Source organism: Fringilla coelebs (assembly GCF_963513975.1).
Source record: "Fringilla coelebs genome assembly, chromosome: 11".
NCBI classification, from domain to species: Eukaryota; Metazoa; Chordata; class Aves; order Passeriformes; family Fringillidae; genus Fringilla; species Fringilla coelebs.
The window spans coordinates 7,078,935-7,104,936 of record NC_140037.1 but is presented as its reverse complement, the minus strand read 5'-3'; the positions used below and the strand labels follow the sequence as shown (position 1 = coordinate 7,104,936).

At 44.1% G+C, this 26,002-nt stretch overlaps 1 protein-coding gene across 2 annotated transcripts in view; it reads right to left on the bottom strand.

The window, feature by feature from the left end:
* Positions 1 to 591: 591 nt before the first annotated feature.
* AMOT (angiomotin) overlaps positions 592 to 26,002 on the bottom strand; it is a 58,454-nt gene continuing 33,043 nt past the window's right edge. For both annotated transcript variants that reach the window (XM_084212855.1, XM_084212854.1), the window contains exons 4-13: positions 24,562 to 25,015; positions 23,006 to 23,150; positions 21,582 to 21,674; positions 18,932 to 19,077; positions 9,336 to 9,485; positions 7,664 to 7,854; positions 5,682 to 5,804; positions 4,832 to 5,064; positions 3,838 to 4,062; positions 592 to 2,872 (exon numbers count right to left, since the gene is read on the bottom strand). In XM_084212855.1, the coding sequence (XP_084068981.1) occupies positions 2,772 to 2,872; positions 3,838 to 4,062; positions 4,832 to 5,064; positions 5,682 to 5,804; positions 7,664 to 7,854; positions 9,336 to 9,485; positions 18,932 to 19,077; positions 21,582 to 21,674; positions 23,006 to 23,150; positions 24,562 to 25,015 (1,861 nt within the window). In that variant the 3' untranslated portion in view covers positions 592 to 2,771. The remainder of the gene's footprint in view (positions 2,873 to 3,837; positions 4,063 to 4,831; positions 5,065 to 5,681; positions 5,805 to 7,663; positions 7,855 to 9,335; positions 9,486 to 18,931; positions 19,078 to 21,581; positions 21,675 to 23,005; positions 23,151 to 24,561; positions 25,016 to 26,002) is intronic.

Here is a 26,002-nt window from a genome sequence, read left to right as displayed (position 1 = left end):
ACAACCTCCAGCTTCCACAGCAAAGTTTTGGGGTTTTGCTTTTTTGGAAGAAACTGAAATTACAAAATAGGGCAAAGAGCCCGACCTAAGCAGTGTGAAACTGCATCATCTTCCAAAATTACTTCAATGGGTAAGGAACTGCCAAGGCTCCTGCAATCCTGATGGTTCAGGCTGTCAGAGACAGCCTGGCTTCCATTTCTGGAGGAGATAGTTGCTGTATTTTATTCACAAAAAGCTACTGTGTCCTTTTTGATTTGTAAAAACAAAATGCAGTGGCCCTCCACTTGAAAACAGTGAGCTGCAGGGAGGATAAACCAATTACTTTCACCTGAACAGCCAATACTGATTGGTGAAAATCAGTTTTCTGAAAGAGGTTTTATCTGCAAAAGATCCAAATTTTCCCAGACATTTCAGAATTTATGTGAATCAAGTGAGTTGTAACTGTTTATTTAGAGCCCTACAGTTATAAAACTTCTTTCCAGATGCTGAAATGTATTTGTAAGGATGGAATATTACTTATCCTGACTCTAAAGGAAGAGAAAAGCATTCAAACAGTTCTCCCCCCCCCACCCTCACTCAATGGCATTTGATTTCCCTTGCTCATTTTAAGCCAAACTCACAAAATATAATATAGCTACTTATACTGAAATGGCAAAAAAGGTGAACACCTTGAGCTAATGAGAAAAGCTGCATTTTCAACAACTGTGGAGGAGGAAGAGAAATCAAATCATCCAGGGTGGGCATTACTTCATAAAGGGGATGGAATTAAACCAAGAGAAATAAAAGCAAGACATTCTCAGGGATGGGAATGAAGTGGTGGTGAACAGAGTGCCTGGAAAAGAGCAGGGAATGGCTCAGAGGGAAGGGAGGTGTGGAACTGTCTGGACAGACGTTGTCCCACGGGACAGGCAGAGCCTGGCAGTGCCTGGCTGATGGAAGGGGTTTGTGCCTGGCCACAGCATCTCCAGCTTGGCCACCTCTGCCTCCTGCAGACTGGGAATATGGCCTGGAGATCCCAAACCAGCAGCAAAGCTGCAGGAAATGCTGGGAAGTGTTTTCCTTGGATTTGAAGCGATTGCTATCAGAAGGAAAGCTCAGGGCTGACCTTTAGGCACCACCTGTGCAGAGAGAGGCACCTCCTCTGCACTCCCACTGTGGAACTCCTGTCATCCCTGGTGGTCTGGTGAGGCCATTTCATTTGAACACCACAGCAGTAGGGTCAAACAGGAATTAAAGACATTCACTAACTAACTCTGTGATAATTAATTGCTGGATTTCCTTATTTCTGGGGTGAAATGATCTGTAATGAAAATTTTGCTATTCTAATGCTGTACAGAAAGCTGAAATTAGCCAGGTTCCCAGTGTGTGACCACTGGCTAATGAAATATTTTAATTTTCAAGTACAAAAAAAGAGTAGGTTTTTAACAGAAATTAATATTGAAGTGTTTTAATAAAATGCAAAGACAGTAACAAAAAAAAAATACTCATGTACTTCTATTGGTCTTAATATCTCCTTATAGTTTCTGTAACCAAAGCACTGCTGCATCTGTGCTAGCTCCCAAAAATCTGGAAGTGAACCTCATGACTTAAATATGTAACTTTTTTTTCTGTAATGCCTCTGGGACTTTCTTTAAACTGCTCTCTCCACTCAGATGAATTAAAGAAGTATTTTGAAAGGAGAGAATCTGCCATCTGAACCTTTGCACAGAGCTTCTCTTTAAAGCTCTACCTCTGAGGCTTTGCAATGTGAAAAAGAATCCAGTCTCTCCAGAAAGGAGGGATATACAAAGTTGAAGGGCATTTGAAATATAGAAAAGTCTGCTACAGAGAAAGATCTCCACAGATGCAGTAGATTAAGTTGTTACATCTCTAACAGGGCTTCCCACTTGAGCTATGGTAAATTTGAAGTAGTTTCACTAAAGCCAATGGAATTATGATGTCACAAATCTGATCTAACAGACCAGGGCTGGGCCTGTAAATTCTCCTTATTAATTTATGTAAAACATGAATGCAATATATTATTTACTATCCACTGTAAAAATTATTGAAAAAGTACTTAAGTATAAAAGTGTGGCAAATCTTGCAAAAGGAACTACAAATATGAAATGTGACATTAATCACCAGAGTAGTTTGTTTTAATAACAAAATAATTAAAAAAGGAATTTGGGAAGTAAAAAACAAATGTTACCACACTGAAAATGGACATCTTTTCAGCCTATGAACATGAAACACCTACTCTGAGTTCTTACACTGAGAGGACAGAGGAAGTGAAAGGGAAATCTCCCTTGATCACAGCTCAGATTTGTCAAAGCTCCCCAGAACACCTGCATTCCAACACCATTAAGTGATGCTCACAGCCACGTCCCTGGTTCTGATCATTTTAAGGCTATTAAGCTCACCTCACTACATTCAAGCTAGACATGTATCAGCACCTGTGAGAGCAGGTACTTCTGCTTAAGAGACTTTCAAAACACTGAAATGAAATATCAGATGTAGTGCACCTAAGGTCTAGTGTTTTTCTCCAGATGTTACCAGATCCAGTATTTAAAAAATAAAGGGGAAAACTTTCAAAGAAGAAGTGTTACGGGTTTTTTATAATTTAGAACAAATTATAAATTAACCTGTCCAAACTTTTGAGACATAATATACAAGAGCAAACAGCTGAGTGTTCTTTTATTACTCAGGTACTACATTTTTTTTTTTCCCCAATAAAAATGTCTTTTAAAAATTTCTTGCTACTGTTATCCCAGCTCAGATCCTGGCACAGCCTTTCAGATGAGGTATTCTACCATCTCTCCATCTGGGAGGTCCTGCCCCACAGTCTGAACAGGGGCTTTTCTTTCAAGAGTGCTGGAGTGGAAGAGTGGCCCATCTATGTGATGAGGAAAAACAAGAGACAATTAAAGGTGTAACTTCAATGAGGTTAGAAATATGACATTAACATTTTAAGTCATCTTGTATCATTGGCCAAAGACAGCTAATAACTTATTTAGTTTTAAAAAATTCAATTCCCATGTATGCAGCCAGACAAATAAAGCTATTTTATCAAATTCCCTTTGGGTACCTCCCACTGATACACAAATCCACACAAAACTGGAGTGACTGCATGTAAACCAATGCAGTCAGGGTGGATTTTCACCACCAGACCTGTTCTCCCTCAATACCCATTAAACAGCACAGCATGGGCAGGAGGCAGAGCCCAGCCAAACACTCTGTGCCATGAAGAACAACAGCATTGTAATGTGTCTGTAAGGAGAAGAGGCAAGGTTGTGTAATCTGCATTGATTTGGCAGAGTGGGCTGGAAAATGAGCAGCTCTTGCCAGCTGGGAGCTCTGTGGGAAGCAAATTCAGCTCCTGGGACAGTCACTGTCAACTGGATCTCCAAGGCTGAAGCTGCTCCTGTGACTGGGATGGTACCAAGACAGCTTTATTGTGATAGCTCTCTCTCCTCCTTCTCCCTCCCCCTCTCTGAGTGCACCTGGCTCTGGATGCCCACTCAATGCAATAGCCAGTTTGAACAGCCCATTTTCATGTGTTTAAACCCCACATCCTACTCACAACTTACTTCAGGGCAGACACTGACTCAGAGACTGCCCAGGGATTTGCATCTCCCTGTTCTCAAGTCTGAAATCTTGCTGCACCTCCCTGCCCAGTGTGCCCACGCTTACGCTGCCACTCCTCAGGCTTTTCTTTTATCCCTTCAGTGTGTTTGAGACCACTCAATCACACTTGTCCTCACAAAAACTAACCCCAGTTTGCCTGGAGGGAGGAAGGGACATCAGGGATGGTGAGTGGGTGGCAGGGTGCCCCCTGGCACTGGGGCTGAGCTCTGTTACCTGTTTTCTCTGCACTGTAGGTCAGGTTGGTGCTGGGGAGTCGTGCTGGGGTGGGAGCTGCAGGGGAAGGAGCAGCTTTGCCCTGCTCACTGCCCCTGTCTGTCTGGGTGCTGCAGTCTCTGCTGCCTGTCTTGGAGTGGGCTGACAGCAATGGTGTGGAGGGCAGGACAGGAGAGGGGGTGGAGGGGATGGATTCAGAGCGATATTCTGTTCCCAGCAGAACACCTGTGTGGGAAAAGGGAAGGAAATGTCACAGTCACAGAAAACTAACTGGTATCAGCTCTGCACCACTCTGCACTGATTGCTCCAGGAGCTGCAAAGTGCTCCCTCCCCCAAAAGGCAGCACTGGCTGGCCTTTGCACAGCACCTTCCTCCCCTGGCTGCTGAAGTACCTGAGCAATAGCAGTGCCCCTGTTGCTGCTTGTAACACGGTGGGCACCAATCTGCACTCTCTGAAATCACCTGCAACAGGTCCTCATTTACATTTCAGGGTTTTTTACTCTCAGTTCTGGGCCTAACTTCTCCCAGGGAAAAAAAAAATCACCTGGGATTTGCTTTGTAACAACTCCATTTCTCAGAACAACGCTGTTGAGCCATTCCAGATAGAAGTCATGTTGGTGCAGGCACAACATTACAGGATAGAAATCCTGATTAAAATCTCTGCTCCAATTCAAGGACACTTTACACCTTCAGCCAGCTGTAACACCCATCTGAAAGCAAGTGCTTGGGAACCCTGAAAACTGTATCCCAGGCATCCCTAAAGTCAGATGGCAAAATAAAGGCTTACATATTTAATGGCAGAGCATGAGTAACAAAAGTCACTAATTCCCAGAAGTGATTAAAATAAGCAGCTGTTTCAAATGTCTCCCATCTTACATCCAGCTTTACTGCAGGCCAGGCCAGCCTGCTCTATCTGTCCAACACACCCTCCTCTGCTGCTCCTGCCTCCCCTCCAAGCTCTGAACCAGAATTGCCACCGGCATCTGGAACTTACCCAGGCTACCCTTCCAGCTCTTGTCCTCCCTCTTCTCCTCCAGGATGGGGGTGCTGCTCAGGGTTGAGGAGTGGGACAGCAAGCCTGAGCCAGCGTTGGAGATGGACATGAGGGACTTGGCAGGTCTCATGGAGGAGAGCTGCTCTGTCTTGCCAGGCTCCTTGCGGGAGCGCTGCTGCAGCACTTTGATCATGGCATCCTTCTCGATGATCTGGGCGTGCAGGGTCTTAATCCTTTGGGGCAAAGAGAAAGAACAGTTTAAGTGTCTCCCATCTCCCTGGACTGAGGCCTCAGTGTCCCCATGGCTGGCACTAGGGCTCCCTGAGGCACTTGGAGAGGTGGAGGGAGGATGCCAGGAGATTGTCCTGGGCACTGGCTGCTCTCTAGATCATGTGAGAGAGTGGGATACACCCACCCCCCTCTGGCTACTGGAAACTGCTCTAAACAGCCATGGAAGGAGCTCTGAAACAAACCTGAGAATAATGGGCAGGACGTGAGACCAACAGAAAGAATTAACACACTTTGGGGAGTCTGGGCCTAACCCCAGGGAAAACAGCTCTGTGAGCCTGTTAAAGGGTGGCTGGAGCCTGGGGTCTGATGAAAATGCCCTGAAGAGAGAAGAGGAACAAGCTAGATGCAAAAAATCCAAGACTTTTTTGCATTAGCCCTCAGTATCAAGACAGGTTTTGGATTGCTGTGTTTATACTTCCTTGGCCAAATGAGTGTCTGGCATTTGACATGGCTGCTGCTGGTGAAGACACAAGAATTTCTGGTTCTGAGGTGTCTACCCAGGCAGTTCATCTCAAATCCCTGTCCCAAGGAAGCCAGACAGGCCCAAAGTGCACTTCACCTTCCCTCCATGTCGAGACATCTCCTGTTGGCCAGCAGGATCTCCTCCTCCTCCTTCTGGATGCGAGCTTCCAGGGAGGTGTCGTAGCTGGGGTTGGGCGAGTGGCTGATCACCGTGGTGTCCCTGCAACAAGCAGCACAGCACATGAAGGACCTGCTAAGTTTGCTGCTTTCCCCCCAGCAGCACAAAAGTGCTGCTCAAATGGAATAAACATGGATATCCACTTTTTTTTTTTTTTTTTGAGTTTAAGCTGGCTCAGTGTCTTTGAAAAATCCAGCTCCTAATTTCATTTGTGTCCTAGTGAAAAGGGATTACAAAAACATGGAGATCATTACAACAACATCCTCCCGTCCATTTTGGGACAGTGCCTCACCTGAACTGAGTCATTGCACTACTCTAAAGTGATCAAGGAGGAAAATCCAAGGACACAGGGAGGGGAAAGGAACACCAGGCACTCTTCAACTTTAGATTAAAAGCCTTTTCCCTTCCCCTTCCAACAGTGGATATGAATACCAAAGGGAACAAGGAATGGAAGTTTCTTAAGCAATCCTAAGCAGCTTGGTCCAAATATTCTGGAATGAGGTGAAAAGAGTTTCAGATGATTCCATTTAAGGCCTACTGTTAGCACTGTGATAGTTGGGCAGTCCACTGACCAAATAATGAGTATTTCATTCCACTTGTGAATGTGGCAAGGCATGAAAAGATCATTCACCAAAGAAACCCAGCCTGACCCAGTTCCTGCCTGGGCTCTAAAGCATCCTTCCTGCAACCTCAGCTTCCCAAGGGATGCCACCTTCCTCTGTTAAAGGAAAGGGAAAGAAATCTGGACAGTGTTGATGAGGTTGCCGCTGGAATTAGTGGAATCTAGATGGAAATGGAAAAGCAGAGGCTCTTTCCTGACTGGACAACATTCTTGTTCATTTAGTGAAACCTGAGCAGGCCTAACACATCCCCTCCCAGCCCATGATAAACAATAGCCCAGGCCCCAACTTATCAGCCCATGCTGAAAATATAACATGGCCTCTAAGCACAAGCAGCAGCTGGAGCCTTTAGGGAATCTCTGGGGAGGTGGAAAACAGTGCACAAGAAGCATCAATACCCTAAAATAACAGCTTCCTTCTGGAGCAAGATAAGATAAGTCTTTAAACACTAACACAGCAGATCTGCAGCTTCACCCCTGTAATTCCAGTGTGATCTTAGAAGCTGGGAAGCCAGTTGTGATAACATCCCTATCTGGATTTGGCTCATGGAACAATCTACAATAAAATCTGCTGTCCAGAACCATAAACTAGTGAGCAATGAAATTACATGCAAGCAAGGCCTAATGCTAAGGAGTTGCACTCCAGTAACAGCTCTTGTTTACCAACCAGCTGAGGCACTTGGCCTATTCACAGCCATAATAAGTGTTTCTGTACAGTTGTCTTGGAATGGGAGCATGTTACCAAATTTCAGACACCCTTCCCACCCCCACAAGCAGTGCTTTCCATCCACAGCAGAATGTTTTGAGCAGAATTTCCTAGTAGATGCTTCTGGTTAGTAACCAGACAATACCACAAAGTAATTTGCAAAAACATTCTGGAGAACAAGGAAGCCATTCAGGGTGAATGATGTGAATCACCAAGCTCACCCCATCTCACATGACTTCAGCAAGGACTGATTCCTGTTTTAAAAATAAAAAACCCCCAAGTCTCTTCTCCTTTGAATCAACAACATCTAGGAACGGCTCAGAACAATTCTGAGTCTGGAAAATGGATCCTGCCTGTGGAGGAATCTTCCCCTGGAAAAGCATTTCTAATTGCTGGCAATTGCACAGCTCCCAGGAAGAGCAGCCAAGCTCCACTTGCTTGCAGAGTTCTGAGGAGCTGTTCAGACCACAGGATGAGCAATCACAGGAGGATGGCATGACAACATTCCTGGGTGGGAAATATGACATTCAACTGGAAAAAGAAAATAATCCCAGTCCTGTGAAAAGTCCCATTTACCTCTGAGCAGCCACAGTCGCAGCTGCATCCAAAGCAAACTGTCTCATCACACTTTCCTCCAGGTATTTCTGCTCCCACTTGGTCATGTCAGCTTCCAGAGCAAGGATCCTCTCCTCCTTCTCACGCAGGAGCTCCATCAGCGCTGTGGCGTTGTACTCAGAGACATTGGCAGCCTGAGATGTGCCCTGACGCTGATCCCCAGGAGCAAGAGAACAAACCAAACAAAAACAGGAGTCTCAGGATGCAGCTGTAAGGCTCAGGGTTGGCTGCTTTGCTTTTTGTCACTGCTTTGACACAAGAACCCCCCAGAGGGAAATGCAGTGCCTTTATGCTGTGCTGGGCAGGCTCACAAGAAAATACCTGAGATGCAAAATACTCCTCCCAAGGCCTTTTTTTCACAAAAGTAAATGGAAAGTATCTTTTTTTTTTTTTTTCCAAAGATGTATATTTGGGCCTTCCCAAAGTCCCAAATATGCATCTCAGAGCTGGACTGGTCTATAGAGGTGTGATGTGCACAGCCCTTCCATAATGCCTGATGTAACACAGACTGACTCCCAAGCGTTCAGCAAGGCACTGACTAGTATCATCCCTGCAAAAAAATATATCCAAAATATTTTCAAGCATTTGATTACTAAATTAATATGATCAGTGTATAGCTGGGGACTGAAATAATTCAGTTGTAAAGCAGGCAGTGTTCCCTTTTAAAGTAAGGAAGCACGTTGATTTGCTCAGATAATAGTTCAATGAATAAAACTTGCAGTTTTATAAAGAAGTCTCATGTGGGATTAGCAAGACATTTGACTTAAAATATATTTTGAAAAAATGGTTTAAAGGAATAGAAATAGGGCAGACTAACTATTTTATTCTGAGCTCAGAATTTTTAACCATATCAGGAAAGCAATTTTTGTGTTGACTCAGGCTTGATGTAAAAAGTTGTGGGGTTTAGAGTACCTGATCTTCCAAAAGTGTAACAGAAAAGTTTATCAAATTACTAAAACCAATGCAAACCCCCAATATTTAAATATCTATTCCTATGCAGAGATGGAAGTTAGGAGATAAAAGTAAGCTGAAATGTGATTTAGAACACAGGCCTGCATCCTATTTCCAGTAAAATTTAGACACCTGACAATTCATCTGTATTTAACACAGCCTGAAATTAATGCAATTCTTAACACATCTGCACAATCTACTTCTCATTCATTCTTTTCACTGAAAAAGACTCTTAATAATATTGCAATACAGTCTGTGTGAAACTCCCATCTATTTCCATCACCTGCATTTATAAAATTGGCTTTGCTAGTTTAGTCTTGTGTGCTTTTTTAAATTCAAAAGGGAGGGCCTCTTTTCAGGCCAGTTGTTAATGAATTTTATGTAAAATCCCAAACTGTGAACAAGAATTTTTAAATCATTTCAAAGAACATAACCATGGCATTTAAAGGTACAGCAGCATGCAGCTATGAAGCTATTTCTGATCTTGTCACAGGATGGATCCCCTATCGCTCCCTATCTCTGGTTGAAACAGAATTAAATTGGGTAAAAGCAATAGAATAGCCAGGAAATCCATGAATCTAACTAGTGAAAAAGAAGGTTTTTAAGAGCACAAGATAAAAGATGCCTTTCTCCTGTGTGTGGGGCTGGGTGCAATCCAGGAGCCCAGCAGGGCCAGGGGTACCTGCTGCATGCGGAGAGATTCCAGCTCCCTCTCCAGCCGGGTGCGCAGCCGGTGCTCCAGCTGCTCCCTCTTCTCACACGCTGCCTGCAGCTGAACCAAGGCCTGCTGCATCTTCTCCACCTTCTCCACATAGACCTGCTTCTTCTTCAGCTGAAACAAAGCAAGAAAAGGCAGCATAAACAATGGGAATGAGTGAGTGAACTTTGGGCTTTGTCACCAGCCGGGAAGAAAATGTCCGGGTGACTTCCAGCACCTGAAGGGAGCCCACAGGAGAGATGGAGAGGGACAGGACAAGGGGGGATGGCTTCACATGGCCAGAGCACAGGCTTAGCAATACTGGGAGGAATTCTCCCCTGTGAGGGTTTGAGGCCCTGGCACAGGGTGCCAGAGCAGCTGTGGCTATCCCTGGAAGTCTCCAAGGCCAGGCTGGACAGGGCTTGGAGCAGCCTGGGACAGTGGGAGGTGTCCCTATGGCAGAGGGTTGGAATTGGATGATCCTGAAGGTCCCTTCCAGCCCAAACCATACCATGAGTCATGACAGATGCCATGCTGTCAGTGGGCCCTGGCCTCCTGCCCTGGCCTGGCCACTAGGATGTTACAGCTCTGTCCCAGCTCTGCTTCCCTGCTGGGTGTTTTTGTCCTTTTTGTCCTCAGTGACCCCACGGTAACGATGGGGAAACAGAAGAAATTATCTGTGGCAAATGTCTGAGAAGAGCAATGGACTAGAAAGGGCACCAGGGACTGAAACAGAGTTTGAGTGACTTGACACACGTTTCCAAGGTAACTGCAGCAGTGTTTAGACCTGATCCCCAAGTTGGGAACACTCTCAGTGCAGTATTGAAAATTGCTGGCAGCATTTTTACAAGATTAAGCAGAAACTGAATCAAAATTTGTAGCATCCTATTGCTTTCCAATCACGATAAAATAATAGGATCAAAGCACACACCAGCCATAGCCCAGGTTTATCCAGATTTATCCCAGCAGTCTGGCCATTCTTCTAGGCCTGAGAGGTCCTGCTCTGTTCCTGCCACTCCCCTTCCATCCTCCTCCACTGTTCATCCTGCAAACCAAGCTGCCTCACAAGAAGCAAGAAAAAGTACCACACTGATCCCCCCAGTAACTAAGCAAGGTTAATCCACAGTTCATGCAGAATAAAAATGAACTAAAATATGATTTAAATAAAATTAAACATATCCAGGGCCCGGTTCTATTCAAATATAAGGAATACTGCACACCTGTGGGCATTATTTTCTGTTTAGGAAAAGACTAACAATTGCAATTAGCTGGCTCTGTGCAGCCAATCTGGGGCACTGCTTTTGTAGCTCTGATTGTCATAAACCCTGAAATACAAAAATAGCAGGAAGAAGGCAACTTTTCCCAACAGTCAGAGCCAAAGTTCTAGACAAGCACCACAATGCAAAACACAGACTCCCTTATGTGAGTTCAAAGAGCTGCTCTACAGCTTGATGGAAGAAAAGTCCACTGAGGGATATTAAAGACAAAAGACACCACTTTTGGCTCAGGAAGTCCTTCTTGGAAGCGGAAAGTATTCTGGGAAAGTATCAGGGCTGGCTGGCCCCACGCTGACAGTGCTCCCTAGGAATCTGCTCTCAGCTTCAGCACACACAGGATACTTTGATCTGAACAACATGAGCTGTTCTTATACCACACCTTTGCTCCAATTCTTATCATTTATGTCTTAAAAAATTTTTCCTTTTCTCACTCCTGTTCCTTCAGGCAATGCAAAGAGCAGAGACAGAAAAATCTCCCAATTATTAATCTCAGACATAGTATCCTTTTCTTCTCTCCATAAAGTCAGCAGGCATCTAATCTCACAGCGTGAACGCTGCTGCCTTAGAGGATTTTCCCCAAACAAGAATTTTATAATAAAAGTTACAACAAACAGTGAGCAATCCAGCCAAAGGACTTCCCACCAGTGCATGTACAGTAGAAAGGTATTTTTATTCTTTGATTGCTCAAGATTTCAAGCTTCTTTGGAATGGGAGGGATGAGAACATTTAAATGTAACTTAATAGTCCACTGCTGCTCTGCAGAAAATCAATAAATGTGTTATACTTAATAAATCTTTTTATTCCAGATCATAGCACTTGATAACACCAATGTAAAGTTTGTCAGACTCCACTGAAGTGTGGATTAATGCACCAGTTTTAAAGTTAGATTAACAGCAGCTCAAAGTAGCCAAAAGTGATAAATACAGGGTCAGCAGCAGAACCCAGAAATGGAGAGCACTCAGTATCTTGGGTTTTGACCTGGACAAGAGTGAGGAACAACTTGATAAACTCACTAGCAGTCAAATACCACACATTGAGCTGAAAAAGAATCTCTTCAAAACCAGCTCTCCTCCCTCTCTCTTCTTTATAAAAGAAGTTAAGGATGAGGTGATGGACATTTGGTCTCATTACCTACTCCAAAGCATTTCAGTTCCTGAGCAGGTTTTTAACACACAGGTAAAAGCCTGCAAAAGCAGCCACCACATTTTACAGTTTCACAATTAACAAACCTGAGTATGCATATGTGTGGATTAACACTCTGGCCTGCATTCAAAGAATACCAAGAGCCCAGCCAAAAAGCAGAATTAGGACACAGAAATTCCACTGAAACATCCACTTTGAACGTTCTCCCATCAGCCAAACCTGCAGGTGAAAAGTTGCAACACAAGCTGTTGCCCAAGCTCCCAGCACTGCCTGCACATGCCTGACTCGGGCACCAGCCCCAGCGTACAGGCACAGCTTGTTCAGTGGCTTTGCAGAAAGACAACATTTATTTTTTTTCTCCCTTCACAAGAATCACTTCATCTTCCAGCATCAGGAAGAATTAGGAATGTTGGAAGATTTAGGGCTGCTGTGTGTATTCTTTTCAACAGCTTAAAACCGGAATTAATTCACGAATTCTTGAAATAATTTTCAGGTTTTTGGAACCCAGGTGTTCAGTAAGTTTTAAAAAGGCATGGGATGTGCTCCAGACAACTCAATTTTCCTAATGTCATTTGTCAGAATTATCCTTTCTCTATAAAATAATCTCATTTCATGCACTTGCTGCCCTCAGTTAAGTCACTGCATATTCTGGCACTCTCGTTCATTTCCAGCTCTGCCATTCTCCTACTGCAAGTATTTGTGAGAAAAATTTACTTTTCTGTGAACCAAGATTCTCCAGAAGTGCTGGAAGGGAAATCTAAATTTATACATTTTTGGTTTTCACCTCTCTGACCAGATCTAACTCTCATTGTAAAGAAGATCAGGAATGATTCTTCTAAGCACAGAGGGATTTCATTAGCAGAAATCAAGAGTATGATCTTGTTTTCCTAAGACAGGAATTGGAAACAATTTCCTGAGTATTGCCAAGGTGCTGAAGACATAACTAAGATGGGAAGAAGGAAAAAAGGCAGCGAGCTGAGGCTTGTTCTTGGTCATTTGCCATGGATTCCCCACCTTCCCTCACCCAGCAAAGAACCAAAATTGGCTGCTCAGTGCCAAGGGCCACAGCAACATCAACCAGGGCAGGGATGGCATCAAAGGCCACAGGAATTCTCTCCTCTGCATCAGGCCTTGCAGAGAACACGTGCTCTAGATAAGAGTTCATTCCTGGAGCTTTACAAGGATGCAGTCACACCCTTTGCAGTGTAATTTTAAATAAATTTGACAAGATAGTAATTTTCCTTTTGATGGTACAGCATTTAACTAAGAAGCAAGCTCATGTTCACTTAATGTATCGTAACTGCTTTGCCTCCAAGGGAGCTCTGAAAATGCAGAGCGTTTTGCTAATGAGAATATCTTTATTTTAACACCTCTTTATGATGTCAGATCTCAAATAACCTCAGTGCATGTCTGGAAGCACAGCAGGATGACTGTATCCACTCCCAGCATTTCCTACAGCACAATTTCAATAATGTCCTTATCATCTCCAGGTCAATCTCTGACTGCTTTGGAAAATGTCCTAAGCAAGCATCAGAGGTCAGGCTATAATTCTAACTAAACCAATGTAAACAGGAGCAGCCACTCTCCAGCTGCCATTTACTACACAGTTTATGTAAATGCTGCAACAGGACTCAGACAAGAAAAATAAAGATGACCATGACTGACCTGGGCTCTGCAGAAATCCAGGGCACAAAGAGCAAAGCAATGCAGGGAAATATCCCTGAAAGACTCCCTGGCTGCCTGATCAAGTATTTCCAGTTTCATTTAACTTCCCCTCTCCCTTGGCATGTACTTGCATAGTCTAAAATCAAGGGCCAAAGACAAGTTTTCCTCTAAGAAACAGGGGATATTTGATTATTAATTTGATTATTATTACAACTGCCCAGCAGAAAGGGAATTAACAACATTCTAAAAGCCAAACAAATCCTGTTCCTCATTTATTTAGGCTTTGGCAAACCATGTAATGCCTTTCAGGGATCCCAGGTCCTTGCAGAAGGAAGGCTCTGAGGAGGGCACAGAGGTTGATGGAAAGGGAGCAGGAGCACTCAGGAATGAGGAATTTTCAGTCAAGGCACAAGGCACAAGGGAGGCTGTAACATCCTCCAACTGGAGCTGCCTGTGCAGGACAAACACAGCCCTGGACACAGCAGGTGAGGGGGAAGGATCTTCTTTGAGGAAAGAGATTCATTGCTTCCAGATGAGTTACTCAGCAAAGAAATTTTTTTTTTTTTTTTTTCTGGGGAAGAAGAGAAGACTTCCTGCACTGATTCAGAATTCTCCCAGGCATTTTGTCAAACCTAGCCATTACCCTCTTCATCTTGGACAGCTCCTATTTCAGCAAATTGGTAACACTCATCAGCATCTGCTTGTCTCCCACCCACTATTTCTGATGTCTTCAAAGTCCTTTGTTTAATATATTCAGGGTGTTTTCATAACATTCTGGGTTTATCCTAAAGCGGAATCCATTCAGATGCAGCTGAAAATGTGTTTCCCCACAAGAATTTGCCTGCTATGGCAGAAATGTAGTTTAAAAAGAAAAAAAAAAAAAAAAAAAGCCAGCAAGCACGTTTACATCACCTCACCCTCTTGCAGTTGGAATATATTCCTCTAGGATGCCTTTGAAGCCTCAGTTTGTTTGAATTCAGGCCCAACAAGGCGCCAGTGGCCTCAGCAAGAATTCCTGCTGAAACAATTTGGTAACACTATCCCGTGCTAGGGAACAGCGCTTGTGGCATGGCAATGTCACAATGTCGTCGCCCCGTTTGTTTGTGTTAAAATAAAGTTCTAACTCTCAAAGCCATCACTGGAAAATCACTAACAGGCAGAACATGTGAGACAGTGACATGGCAATAAAAAGGCAGCTCTGTCACAAGAATGCAGCTCATTAGAGGGAAGCAGTTACAGGGAAAACAGGGAGGTTTCTCTCCCCGGCACCCAATCCATCCAGGAGTGACAAGCCATCCAAAAATTGTCCCTTTTAGAAGCAATTCTTTCCTGAAAGGAGTATTAGGTAGCTCTCAGTCTATGTGAAACAAAGCTGTGGAGAGCAGGAATATCTTTTTATAGACCCAGGAAAGCGACTGGAAAAAACTAGAGCAGGCATCAAGCAGCTCTCCTTTGGGCCTCCTCTCTACAAGCCAAGGCTCTGTTCTGAAAGTATCTCAGGCACAGCTTAAAAAGTACAATAGATGTCACTGGGAAATGTATTTTTGCATTTCCCCCCAGACTGAAGCCTCAGTGTTATCAGAAATAGAGCATTTTTTCTCTCCACAACAGCACAGTGAGAGATGAACACATCATCTCAGCTGGTATCTGCTACATCTGGAATTGTGATGGCTGAATGATCTTAGAACTTCCAAGCACAAGCAATTTTAGAAAAGATATTTCATTCAAACTTGTCCTCTGCCTTATCCCCCAGTTTCTACCCATTACATAGGTGGTCTCCTCTTCTTACTGCAAGGTGTGTGTGTGAGGATGGCAAAGAGCAGATATTTTTATGTTCCTGATGCTTGTCATTATTCTTCAAAGCTGTCTCCTTGAGGCACTTGGTAAAAAAGTGATTTGTAAAGCAGTGGAGCAAAGGAGTACAAGTAACACTACTATAAAAAACCCACAAACTTTTCTTAAGTTGAAGTGTGGTCTTCCATGGTATAAATTAAATAGGTTAAGTAGAAATGACCAAGTTTGAGGAGAAAACAAAACAAAAAAAAAGTAAAACCAGTAGCACTTGTAGCCTCTGCACTCAGCAGTTGTGGTTAGATAAAGTATTTGGCACCAAACTCCCTCCTGCAACAATCCAGGTCTGGTAAGGACTGGCAGCAAGTCAGCATTTACTCAGAGTCAGGTGGGTCAGGATGGTCCTTCCTGCAAAGCCAGCAGTTCTGGCCCTGGCCCAAAGCAAAGCCCAGCTTAACTGCTCCATCTGCTCCAGGCTGTCAAGGTGGATGTGAGCAGATGGGGTTAAATCCTGTGTGAGCAGCCACAACCCTGCTGCCATCCCACCTGAGACCCTCACAGCAATCCATGGTCCAAAATGAGAATTTTTCATTGCTTTAGCTCCAAATACTATCACTGTTTCTGACTGTGATGTGCATTTTTAAGCCAAAATTCATTTTACCTCAAATATGTTCAATTTATGTCAAATGTATTACATGTAATGAAAATAATCTGAAGTTTTGATTTCAGAAACCACAGACCAATACTTCACTAGAAACCATTTTAGTAAGCTGCTGATTTATGCAAAACTGTGGAACATTTACTAAAGGCAAGAACAAAAATAGAGCAGTGAAAATAGGGGTTAATAACTGTGTATATCTTTATGGAGAGCAGAGAAGTAGTAAAGTTTAAATATTATACATAAAACATATACATACTTAACAATTCTGTTCGTAGACACATTTAAGTTTGCTTTAAATATTTATGATCACTCACCCTATTTTGCACTTTGCAGAAATAAACCCCACACTATCAAAAACTTAAATGGCAGCTTGTTCTAAATTTGAAGAGCCATTTCACCCCTGCTAACAGGAGAAGCATTCTGTGCATGTCTACTTTTGCATCCAACTGCTTCACACTGTACTTCAGTATCTCCAAGATCATTCCTTTCTCCATCACATTTAACATCCCATGATCTCTCCTTTCCCTCTAACTTGGATGCTAAAATCCAGCATTTATAAAAACCCTCAAAGCTCCACAGGTGTAGACAAGTGTCTACATTTCACAGATTTTGTCCAGATTGGCAATTCAAGCCAAGGGTTTTGAAAAGAACCTAAAGCTTCAATTCCAATGCAACATTTAAAATCATATATGGCTTATAGCTCTCCCTAGAATGGAAATATTAATTTATAAAGGATCTGGTGCACACAAGGCAAGGTTACTTTTGCTTAATAGGAAGTCAAAATGGAAAGGGTAAAAAAAAAAGCTGAAAACTTACATTAGAGGAGGCAACAACTGAAATATGCATCCCCCCCCCCAGGCCCTGAGCCAGAGTAGCTGCCAAACCTGAGCCTAAGAAACTCCACCCTCTGCTGCAGGACCAGTTTGGAAATTCCTGACACTTACAGAGACTAGTCACTCAGATTAACCTGGCCAGAATAAAGAAATAATCCACTAATTGCTCATATCTCTTGGCCACTGAATGCCACTAACTCAGAATGGTGTTCCCAGCCCCTTCTAAATGTGCCCTGAGCTCTGAGCAGCTCCTTGGCTGCCTTTGGGAATTACCAAACAGCCTGGGGATTGGAGAACTTTCCACAGTTCAACACTAATGAGGCAACAAATGCGTTGTAATCCTAAGCATTTCATTAAAAAGTGATTTGGGAAACCTGCAAAAGTGACTTTTTTCCATTTCTTTCCGCTTATTCTCTCTCACCTCTAGGAAAAAGCAGAGTTAATTCCTGCTCCCTCACTGAGACGCTTCCATATTTATCTACAGCAGGAAGGGTGGCACTTCCTGCACACCCTGGGATTCGAGCAAAGGTTGGATGCATGTGACCAAGCCCTCATGCAGATCATTTCACCCTGGATCAGCCTGTGTGTGCTTTTTAAGCTATCATGCAATTTAGCCCAGAGTGACTTACCTATTTCACTATTCTACCTAGGCAGAAATGCTTTGCCACAGCACTGAACTCAATTCTTCTAGTGGAACAAGAGCAGTCTTTAGTCTTTTGAAAAGAAAACACACAATTATTATTACCCCTCAAGGCTTCAACTTTAGTGTGAAGGAGCCAAAAAGAGTGCCTACACAGAGGATCAACCCAGCCAAGTGCTGTGTGTGCTGCCCCAGCTGATCAGAGCACCTCACCCACACTGACTCCAAGCATTTTCCAGGGAAACCACAAGGATGTCCCATGTACTTAGAGTTAGTGACCCACCAGACTTTTAAATGAATTTGAATGAAAGCCAAAGAGCTCCAATAGATTGCAGAATCAATGAGAATAGTTTGAGAGTTAAAGAGAGCCATGTCAGATGTAAATTACCCTATAACCTAATGCTCCCTGTCCCCTGAGTGAGTGCAAGCCAGCCATGCCAGGCTAAAAGAGGTTATGACAGCAGATAAACCCACAAGAACATCCTGAATGAGCAGAGAAGGTCCAGGGGAGACCCAGAGGGACTGAGGAAAGGCTTCCACGAAGAGATTAAAGGAAGGGCAAAAAATAAGGACACCTGGGAGAGACACAGGAAGATTCAGGGGAGGGCTATTGAGGCAAATCCAGAGCTCAGAGAAGAGCAGGCTAAAACTCAGAAATGAGCTACACCTGTACCTGGGAGAGGAGGATATTCACTTAGTGTTTGATCATTCCTCCTCTCCTGGCACAATGGGATCCTGAAGGGAGAGAGAACTAAAAGGAGACAAGGGGGAGGGTTTGAGGAATGTCTCTGAAAGCAGCAAAATTCAGGTGGACATAGGCACAGTGCCCAGCCGAGGGTGACGCTGAGTGCTGGTAGCCAGGGAGATGGCAGGGTTGGAGAACAAATCTGCAGCGAGGAAGTGTGCTTGGTCAGGAGATTTCCTCCTGAGACTCTCCATGGAGGAAGAGTAGGAGTAAAGGAAGCAGAGGCTGGAGTGGGAAATGGGGCCTTTGAGAGGAGAGCAGAACGCAGGAGGAAAGGACGGACACCGTGACGCAGAAGGGACAAAGGTGAAAGCCATGAGTGGCAGGGACAAGGCTACAAAAGAAACTGCTGTGAAAGCTGCCCAGCTAAGCAGCTCAAATGTATTATTCCTTCTTGGGAGGAAAGGGAGAGAAAACAACTAAGGTCATGCCCAGCTTATTACAAATGCTGGGCACACACGGTGATCTGCACTGTCCCCACACCTGGCAAAGGGACAAGCCACATTCATCTGATATTGCTTGAAAGTCCATCCAGATCTGAATTTCTGCCAAGTTCAGCAGGTTTCCAGGGCTGAGATTCCACTTCCAGCCCACTTTTACCAGTTGAAACAAAAAGAAAACAAAATATGGCTGCTTAGACAAAAGCATTTCCAAGGAAATAGAGATTTGTGGCTTATCTGTTTAGCTAGTCAACACAAAGCTAAGCCGATAGAAACAGCTTTGAAGAAAGCAGATTTCCTTATAACTTCCACAAGACAAACTCATTCCCACAGCCACTCTTGCTGGAACACAAGCTACCCTGACTCCTCTTTCTCAGCATTCTTACCTCCTCCTCCAGTTTCACCACCTTGGCCTGAGCGTTGTTCAGGGCCTGGTCTCTGATCTCGATGTGCCTCCGCTGGTCCTCGTTGGTGGAGCGGGCAGCAGCCAGCTCTATTTCCAGTTTCTCTTTTTCCCTCTGTGTTTCCTTGTCTAGAGATAAAAAAGTGATAGTTATCAATACACAGCACTTGTCTCTGCCCAGTTTTCAGGAGCCTTTCACTCCAGAGGTGAGGGGAAGACTTCACTGGACTTCTTAGAAGAAAGAGAATGCAAATCTAGTGCTAAGAGGGAAAAGGAAAGGACATGGCTTTCAAGGAAGAGAAGGACCTGTAATCCTGAAAAACAAGTATGGTATCTTCAAGCAACAATGTGCCACAAAGATAGTGAGAAGGAACAGAAGGTGCATCACTCAGTACAGTTACTCAGGTAATTTGCTGTGATTATGCAGATGGTTAGTGAAACTTGGCACCTCCTCACCTCTGCGCTTTCAGCAGTGGAAAACAAACTGAGTAATTTTAATATCTCAAGCTGGGGAGAGAGATAGCAGACTGGTGTCTGCTGAAAAACTGTTTCCTGAAAAACTTGTGTTCCTTTTTTCCACACTGACCCCCCAAATTGGAAGGGGATTCTGTCCTTTCTCAGAGGACCCCCCCAGCAATATCTTCAGAGGAGTCAGAAAACAAATCAGCAGTAAGAACTCCTCAGTCTTCTTCTACTGTCTGTAAAATTGACCCCCTGGGCCAGAAGCGAGGCACATACATCTGTTCTGTCCTTTCCCAGAGCAGACCTGCCACTCCAAACACAGCAGCTCATCCTTTTCTGCTGCTCTCCAGGAAGACCTGGAGCAGCAATGCTGAGTGTTGCAGGAACAGGGCACTGCCTTCATAAAAAACATAGATAGGATAAAAATAATTGGAGACTGGAGAAATTATCACAAAGGGTGTTAGGCAAAGCCACAACACAGAGCCGATGTCCTCTGTGTATGTTGCCATTCCCAGCTCGAGCCAACCAGCTCCAAAGATAACATTAACCCACTTGCTGCATACACAACCACAGAATACTCCCTGGAGTGATCTACACCCAGCACTGATGACACCAGAGAAACTGCATTCCAGAAACCAATATCCCACGACAAAGGAATGAGGACAAGGAGTGGAAGGCTTGAAAAACAGGAACGAGGTGCTGGGTGTTAGGACAGACTGCATATGGAGCACACAGGCCCATTTGTGCAAGCATGTGCATAACTATATTTACAGGACCACAATTACTCCCTTTCTTCTGCCAGCAAAGAGCCAGGAGCAAAGCTTTAGCAACACAGAGTAGCTAAAGATTCCCTTCTGCCAGGGAATCAACACAGCCCACACACAGGTTGCAAAACAAACCTGTCCACCAACAGCACCCAGAGCTCTGCAGAGCAAACCCTGAGCCAGCCCAGGACATAAGGACAAATGTCATCACATGATTTTTTTTTTTTTTTGCCCATCTTTCCCCAGCATTTCTCCTCCACCCAGGAATGAGTTGGTGCCAGTGTGAGCACATTACACTGAGCTGCATTGAGACAGGGTGGCATTATGCCAGCAGGTATCAGTCAGTGCTACCAGGCTGTTTGTTAGTCTGGAAATGCTTGCAGAGAGGCTTTTGGAGGTTTTGTTGCACACTTTTTTCCAAGTGAGAGCTGCTTCACTTGACAAGTCCTGCAGCACCCCTAGAAATGATTAAATGCAGCACTGTGGCTTCCATGTTCATCCAAAAGGAGAGGCCACACAGCTTTGACCTCTCCAATTTCTGGGTGCACCTATGAACCTCAATGTCTACCCAGCAGAAGGAGAGACTAAACTCCCAGACTTCCCAGGAGTTTGGAATTCACTCCCTGACAGCCATTTGCTTGCAAGGCAAACCACAAGGAATAAGCTAAAGATGACACAAGAGAGGGACACCAGAATCTGCCAGGGTAGCTACAGTGTCTATTACACCACAGAAAAACTCTGTTTTGCAATTTTATTGCACTACCTTTTTATATAACAATTGGAGAAAAGTGAGCATTGTCAGAAGGGTGGAGCACACTGTGGGATGAGAGAAAAGTTGGCCCGACGCCGTCAGCCTCAAGACATTTCAGAACAAAGGAAAAGCAGCATTTCACACCCGTCATTTTGGTTTGCCTTGTGATAAATCCACTGCTGTGGACAGAATTCCTGACCCTCACCCAGCCCAGCAGACTGCAGGAGTGTTCATCCCCTTTATTTTTGCTCAACAGGATAGGGCAGTGGCAAATTAAAGAGGAAGGAGATAGGAGACCTAGCAGGCTCCTCTCCTACTGGCCTTAACTCATGCCAGGACTCCTGCTAGCCTGGGGAAGCTTTCATTTCAAAGCTTTCAAGGAATAAAATAGATGGATAAAATACGTAAATTATGGGGTAAACACTAATTTTACAGTTTAACTGAAAATTACCTTTGCTCCAATATCTCTAATAAATCCCATCAGATGGACTTTAGACACTGACAGAAAAGGGATTCTTGGATCCCTCCTCCTTTCTGCACTGCCAGCTTTGGGCTGCCACTGCCCTGGTTTCTGTGCTGATCATTAACCTGCTGCACTGTCCTCCCTCCCAGGTGACTGGAGCTTTCCACTGACCCACAAAGGCTGTGAAACTCACTTTGTGCAAAGAGCTGGGAGATGGTTTTCCGATTGTCTTCAGAGCCCTCAAACTCCTTCTCTGCCAGCTGCTTGTTGGCTGTCTCCATGCGCTCTGCAAAACAATTCAATAAAAGCAAAAGAAATAATTAACAACTTTCAAGCATTAAGTTACATCTGCTCAGGACATTCCTGATGCTGGGGGAATGGATCTGCTAATTCTACAGCTAATTTCTATCAGAAACTGGCACTCACTTTTGAAATGTTTTTAATTATGTCCTTAAGGAAATACACTCAATGAGACAAAACAGGCTAAAGTTCCAAAGAAATTATTTTTAACATCTATAACACAGAAGTTTATTTTTTCAATTTATACTTTTATTTTTTTCACACAAATCCCACCATGCAATTAAAAGATCTCTTATAACTCTCCACTAAATCTTAACAGGAGATTAAATTACTGTTGTCCAATTACCTGACTTGAGGGAATAGTGTAAAACCCTAAAAACAGCTTAACAGCTCTGCTGCTCCAAGCTGCTAAAAACTTGTATCAGTCTGTGAAAATTAGAATGAAAAGGTTTATGCTGTGTTTTATTAAGAATAAGATTATTTAATGCAGGCCTTTGGGTACAGTACTGGGAAATGTATGGCTTTACTCCCTGGATGCAAAACTATTTCTGGGAGTTTTGGTTAAAGACATGAGGCAGTGACAGCATGCAGGAAAATCAGAAGGCTTTCTTAAAAATATTAAACTTACAGTTTAAACAACTGTTTGTGCACCTTCAAAAATGTCAAATTTCAGATGATTTCCACCTTCCAAACTAATGCCTAAACTTTTCCCCCCAGTAAGGTCAAATACCACTCAACACCACTCTGCTGCCAGCCATGGGGCTGCCTCAGCCTCTTAGCAAGAACCAGACACCAATAACATCTCACTCTGGAAAAGGAAGGGAGATCCAAAAAACCAGATGCCTACACTGATAAGGAATGACAAGACCTTCAGGAAGAACAGACACTCTGCAGTTTGTATGTCAGTGCAAAAAGGGTCACTGGACAGGAAATAAAGTGAACATGCCTGCTGTGGGATTAGGCAGTCAGCAAAACCTCTTTCCATTTGTGTAAACTGAACAAATTGTACAAATTGTCTCTAGGATATAAGACATGAGAGAATTCCAGGCTTGCATCTGGTTTATGGTATTTGGCTTATCACATGTTTCTTGTCAATGAGAAACAGGCTGGAAATGAAAGACTGCAGCCCTCTCCTAAACCTGTCTGTTCCATTCCTCCAGCAAGTGCTTAAAATCTCTGACTACTGAATGCACCTGAGTATCCTGTCATATTCCAATCGTGTCAGACACTGAATTCTGCAGCAAAACTCTGTCCTGCCAAGTAAGCATAACAATAAAAAACCCCAGCATTGAAGAACAGAAGTTTTACTTCATTTACCTCTTAGATCCCTGTTGAAATCATGAAGCCTACGAATTTCTCCTTCCAGTTTGTTTCTCATGGCTTTTTCCAGGGCGTCCCGCTTAGAGGATGATTTCTCCAGGTTTTTGTAGGCCTCTGAAACTTGCTGAATTTCTGTTTCCAGCTGCAGTGGAAGTGAAAACAAGCACTTACTATTTTCCACTAACAAATTTCATTGTCTCAGACAGGAGATTACTTTGTCTCAAGTGTTCTTTATTGAGGGAAACCTACACTTAGACGCTAAGTAAAAGAAAGTCTCAAGTCTGTGATGATTCCCTCTATAGAAAGAATACAAGTGGCTGAATAATTTTGCAATAAAATATGCTTTATCATTCTTTTTAGAATATGCTCTATCCTTCAGTGTAAAGCTTCTCTGATCATCCAGAGCAGGAGATTCTCTCCTTACTCTCCTTCCTGGGCATGATTTGCTATGGAAATATGGATCCAGACCACAGCAAACCCCATCAGCACTGTCTACAGCAAGTGATCAACAGGGAGGTGGAGGGAAGTGCATTTCTATCCTTCTGTCATTATCAGGAAGCTGTCAAACAATTCTCTCAAGTATTTCCTGGCCAGAAACATTCAAAAAAAATACAACCAAATGAACATATGTCCCTGGTAAGAGGTAACATGGGGAATAATGAGTGTGGAAAGCCACACTGGTCACCTGAACTCAAGGACAAGCAGCCACACGTTTCTGGCCCCAAACACAGCTCGGTGCAAAGAGCACAGCAAGGCCCACAAAGTCCTAAATTGCTAAGTAGCATCAGCTTTTCCACAGCTGCAAGGCAAAAGCAGAGCTGACCTCCTGCCCAGCTTTAAGCCACTGGTCATCAAGAAGTTATTTCTGTGAGGCAGCATAAAAATACCTCCACACATGCACATTAATGATGGGTCTCACTGGGGTATTTCCTTTTAAATGTCTTAGCACCATTTATTCTGTTTGTTCCATAAAGCCAAAGGTGGCAAATAGGTGGGTCCAAATCAAGACATTAAGTTTTCATGGAAATTGTGTGGTGTTGAGAGAGGGACAAAAGGAGTGTTAGTCCCAGTCCTGCAGTCCAAATGTCTTTAGTGTAGCCATAGCAGCACTACTTGCCCTGCACACTGGTGCCAACCAGTTTTGTAGCAATGTCCCCTGTGCCTCCTTGAGTGGCTGTGGTCTCATGCCACCCCAAGCAGGCCCTTCCTGCAGCTCTGAAGTCTTTTTGGGAAAATGAAATTGCTGCTATCCTGGACAAGCCTTAACTTAGGCAAGCAAGCCAAGCAGTCAGCCTCTTCAGCAGCTGAGGAGGATGTGCTTTTGAGCACAGTCAACAAACTGTTAGCAGAAAACTGAAGGCTTTGATTCCATCTTCTGCCAAAGTTAAGCTGATTCCAAAGGCACTGGACACAGACTAATCAATCTGCATACAAACGACTCTAAAGTACGTCATCAATCCCTTCAGCAAAGGAATCCAACACTTGCAGGTTAAATGATTCAATTAGGGGCTAGACCAGAGACAGGAGAATGCCTGAATTGCACAACCACCCACCTTCTGCAGCCGGGCCACTTTCTCATAGCACCCATCCAGCTCCTGCCGTAGGGACCGGTTCTCCTCGGACAGGATTTCCACCATCTGCTGGGCCCTGGACACGATGGCAAAAGGATCCACTTGCACCTGCTGGTAGGGGGAAGGGATCTGCTGGGCCCGGGTCATCATGGAGTAGGAGTCGCCTTGCTGCTGCTGCGGGCCCAGGAAGGGCTGGCATAGTCGGTACAGATCCCCCTGCTGGACCGGGTTGGACAAGAACGGCTGCTGGGGCCGTGGCAGCACGCCAGGATCTGCCTGGCTGGGAGTCAGAGGTTGCTGGTGCTGGGAAGGGGACAGCCTAGAGGGTGGTGGAGACTGCAGCAAAGTCAAAGATCCCAGGGATGTCAAGGAAGAAGTTGGGCTGTGGTGGTGAGGTGGTCTCTGTTGTAACTGCAGCTGCACATCTGGGTTCTGCCTGGAAAACAGAGAGCACGGGCTCCGTCAGAGTCACGCAGAGGAAGGTGCACAAACCAGGGACAAGGTGTGCAGCTCCTGTGCACAGGTCTTCCCATGCAAAAGACTCAAGTGAGGCTTTCTTCCATTTTAGAAGACTATTTTTAAAAAGCATTTCAAAATCAAATCTTTGGCAGAAAATTTATTCTAAAGGCACAAAGGTGTTTCCTAGAAACTAATTTTTTACAGAAGTACTAAAAGAAAGTACATCAACAACCACTGGCCAAAATTATTTTCATAACTTTTCTCCACACTTTGTGGATAAAACTGTTCAACTAAGGACTGCTAGGAACAGGCTCTTTTGTTCTGGCCTTAAATGTGCCATCTGTCATCGAGAAAACAATTAATTTTCTTCTGCAAGCCAGGATAGAGAGCTGAAAGCATTGGCTAAGCTTGATGCTACTATTCCAGCATCACTGATCTGAGCTTTCTGAAATATCAATCAATAAACTGCAGCCTGGTTAAATGAGAAAATGAAAGGATATGAAAACCGACCTAAGGATCAGAAGCAGCATTTCATTCCAATCTGCCCTGTCCTGTGCAGTAGGTGTGTTTACTGCTCCTAACAATAACCTCTGCAGGCTATCAGAGACACATCTAACAATCTATAACACGCCTGAGTCCACCACAGAACTAAATCCAAGCTACACCCTCTCACATTTCCCAGGCTCTGGAGATCCCCAACTCGACTCCTGCTGCATTAGCCAAGAAAGAAATCTCCCTGAGAAGATTGTGTGGATTTATCATGCTTGGATGACCTCAGGAGGCAGGATTTGCTTTCTCCTCCAAAAACATTCAACCTTTAACTTCTCTAGATGTTCTTTATTCTAACAGTTGAAGTCCCTCCCTCTTCATGCTGCAGCCAGTCTCTTCTTGAGCGTGGAGCTCAGGCCAGAGCAGACCCAGCCTGGCAGCTCAGCATGTCCTGCTGCTCTGACAAAATTCCCAC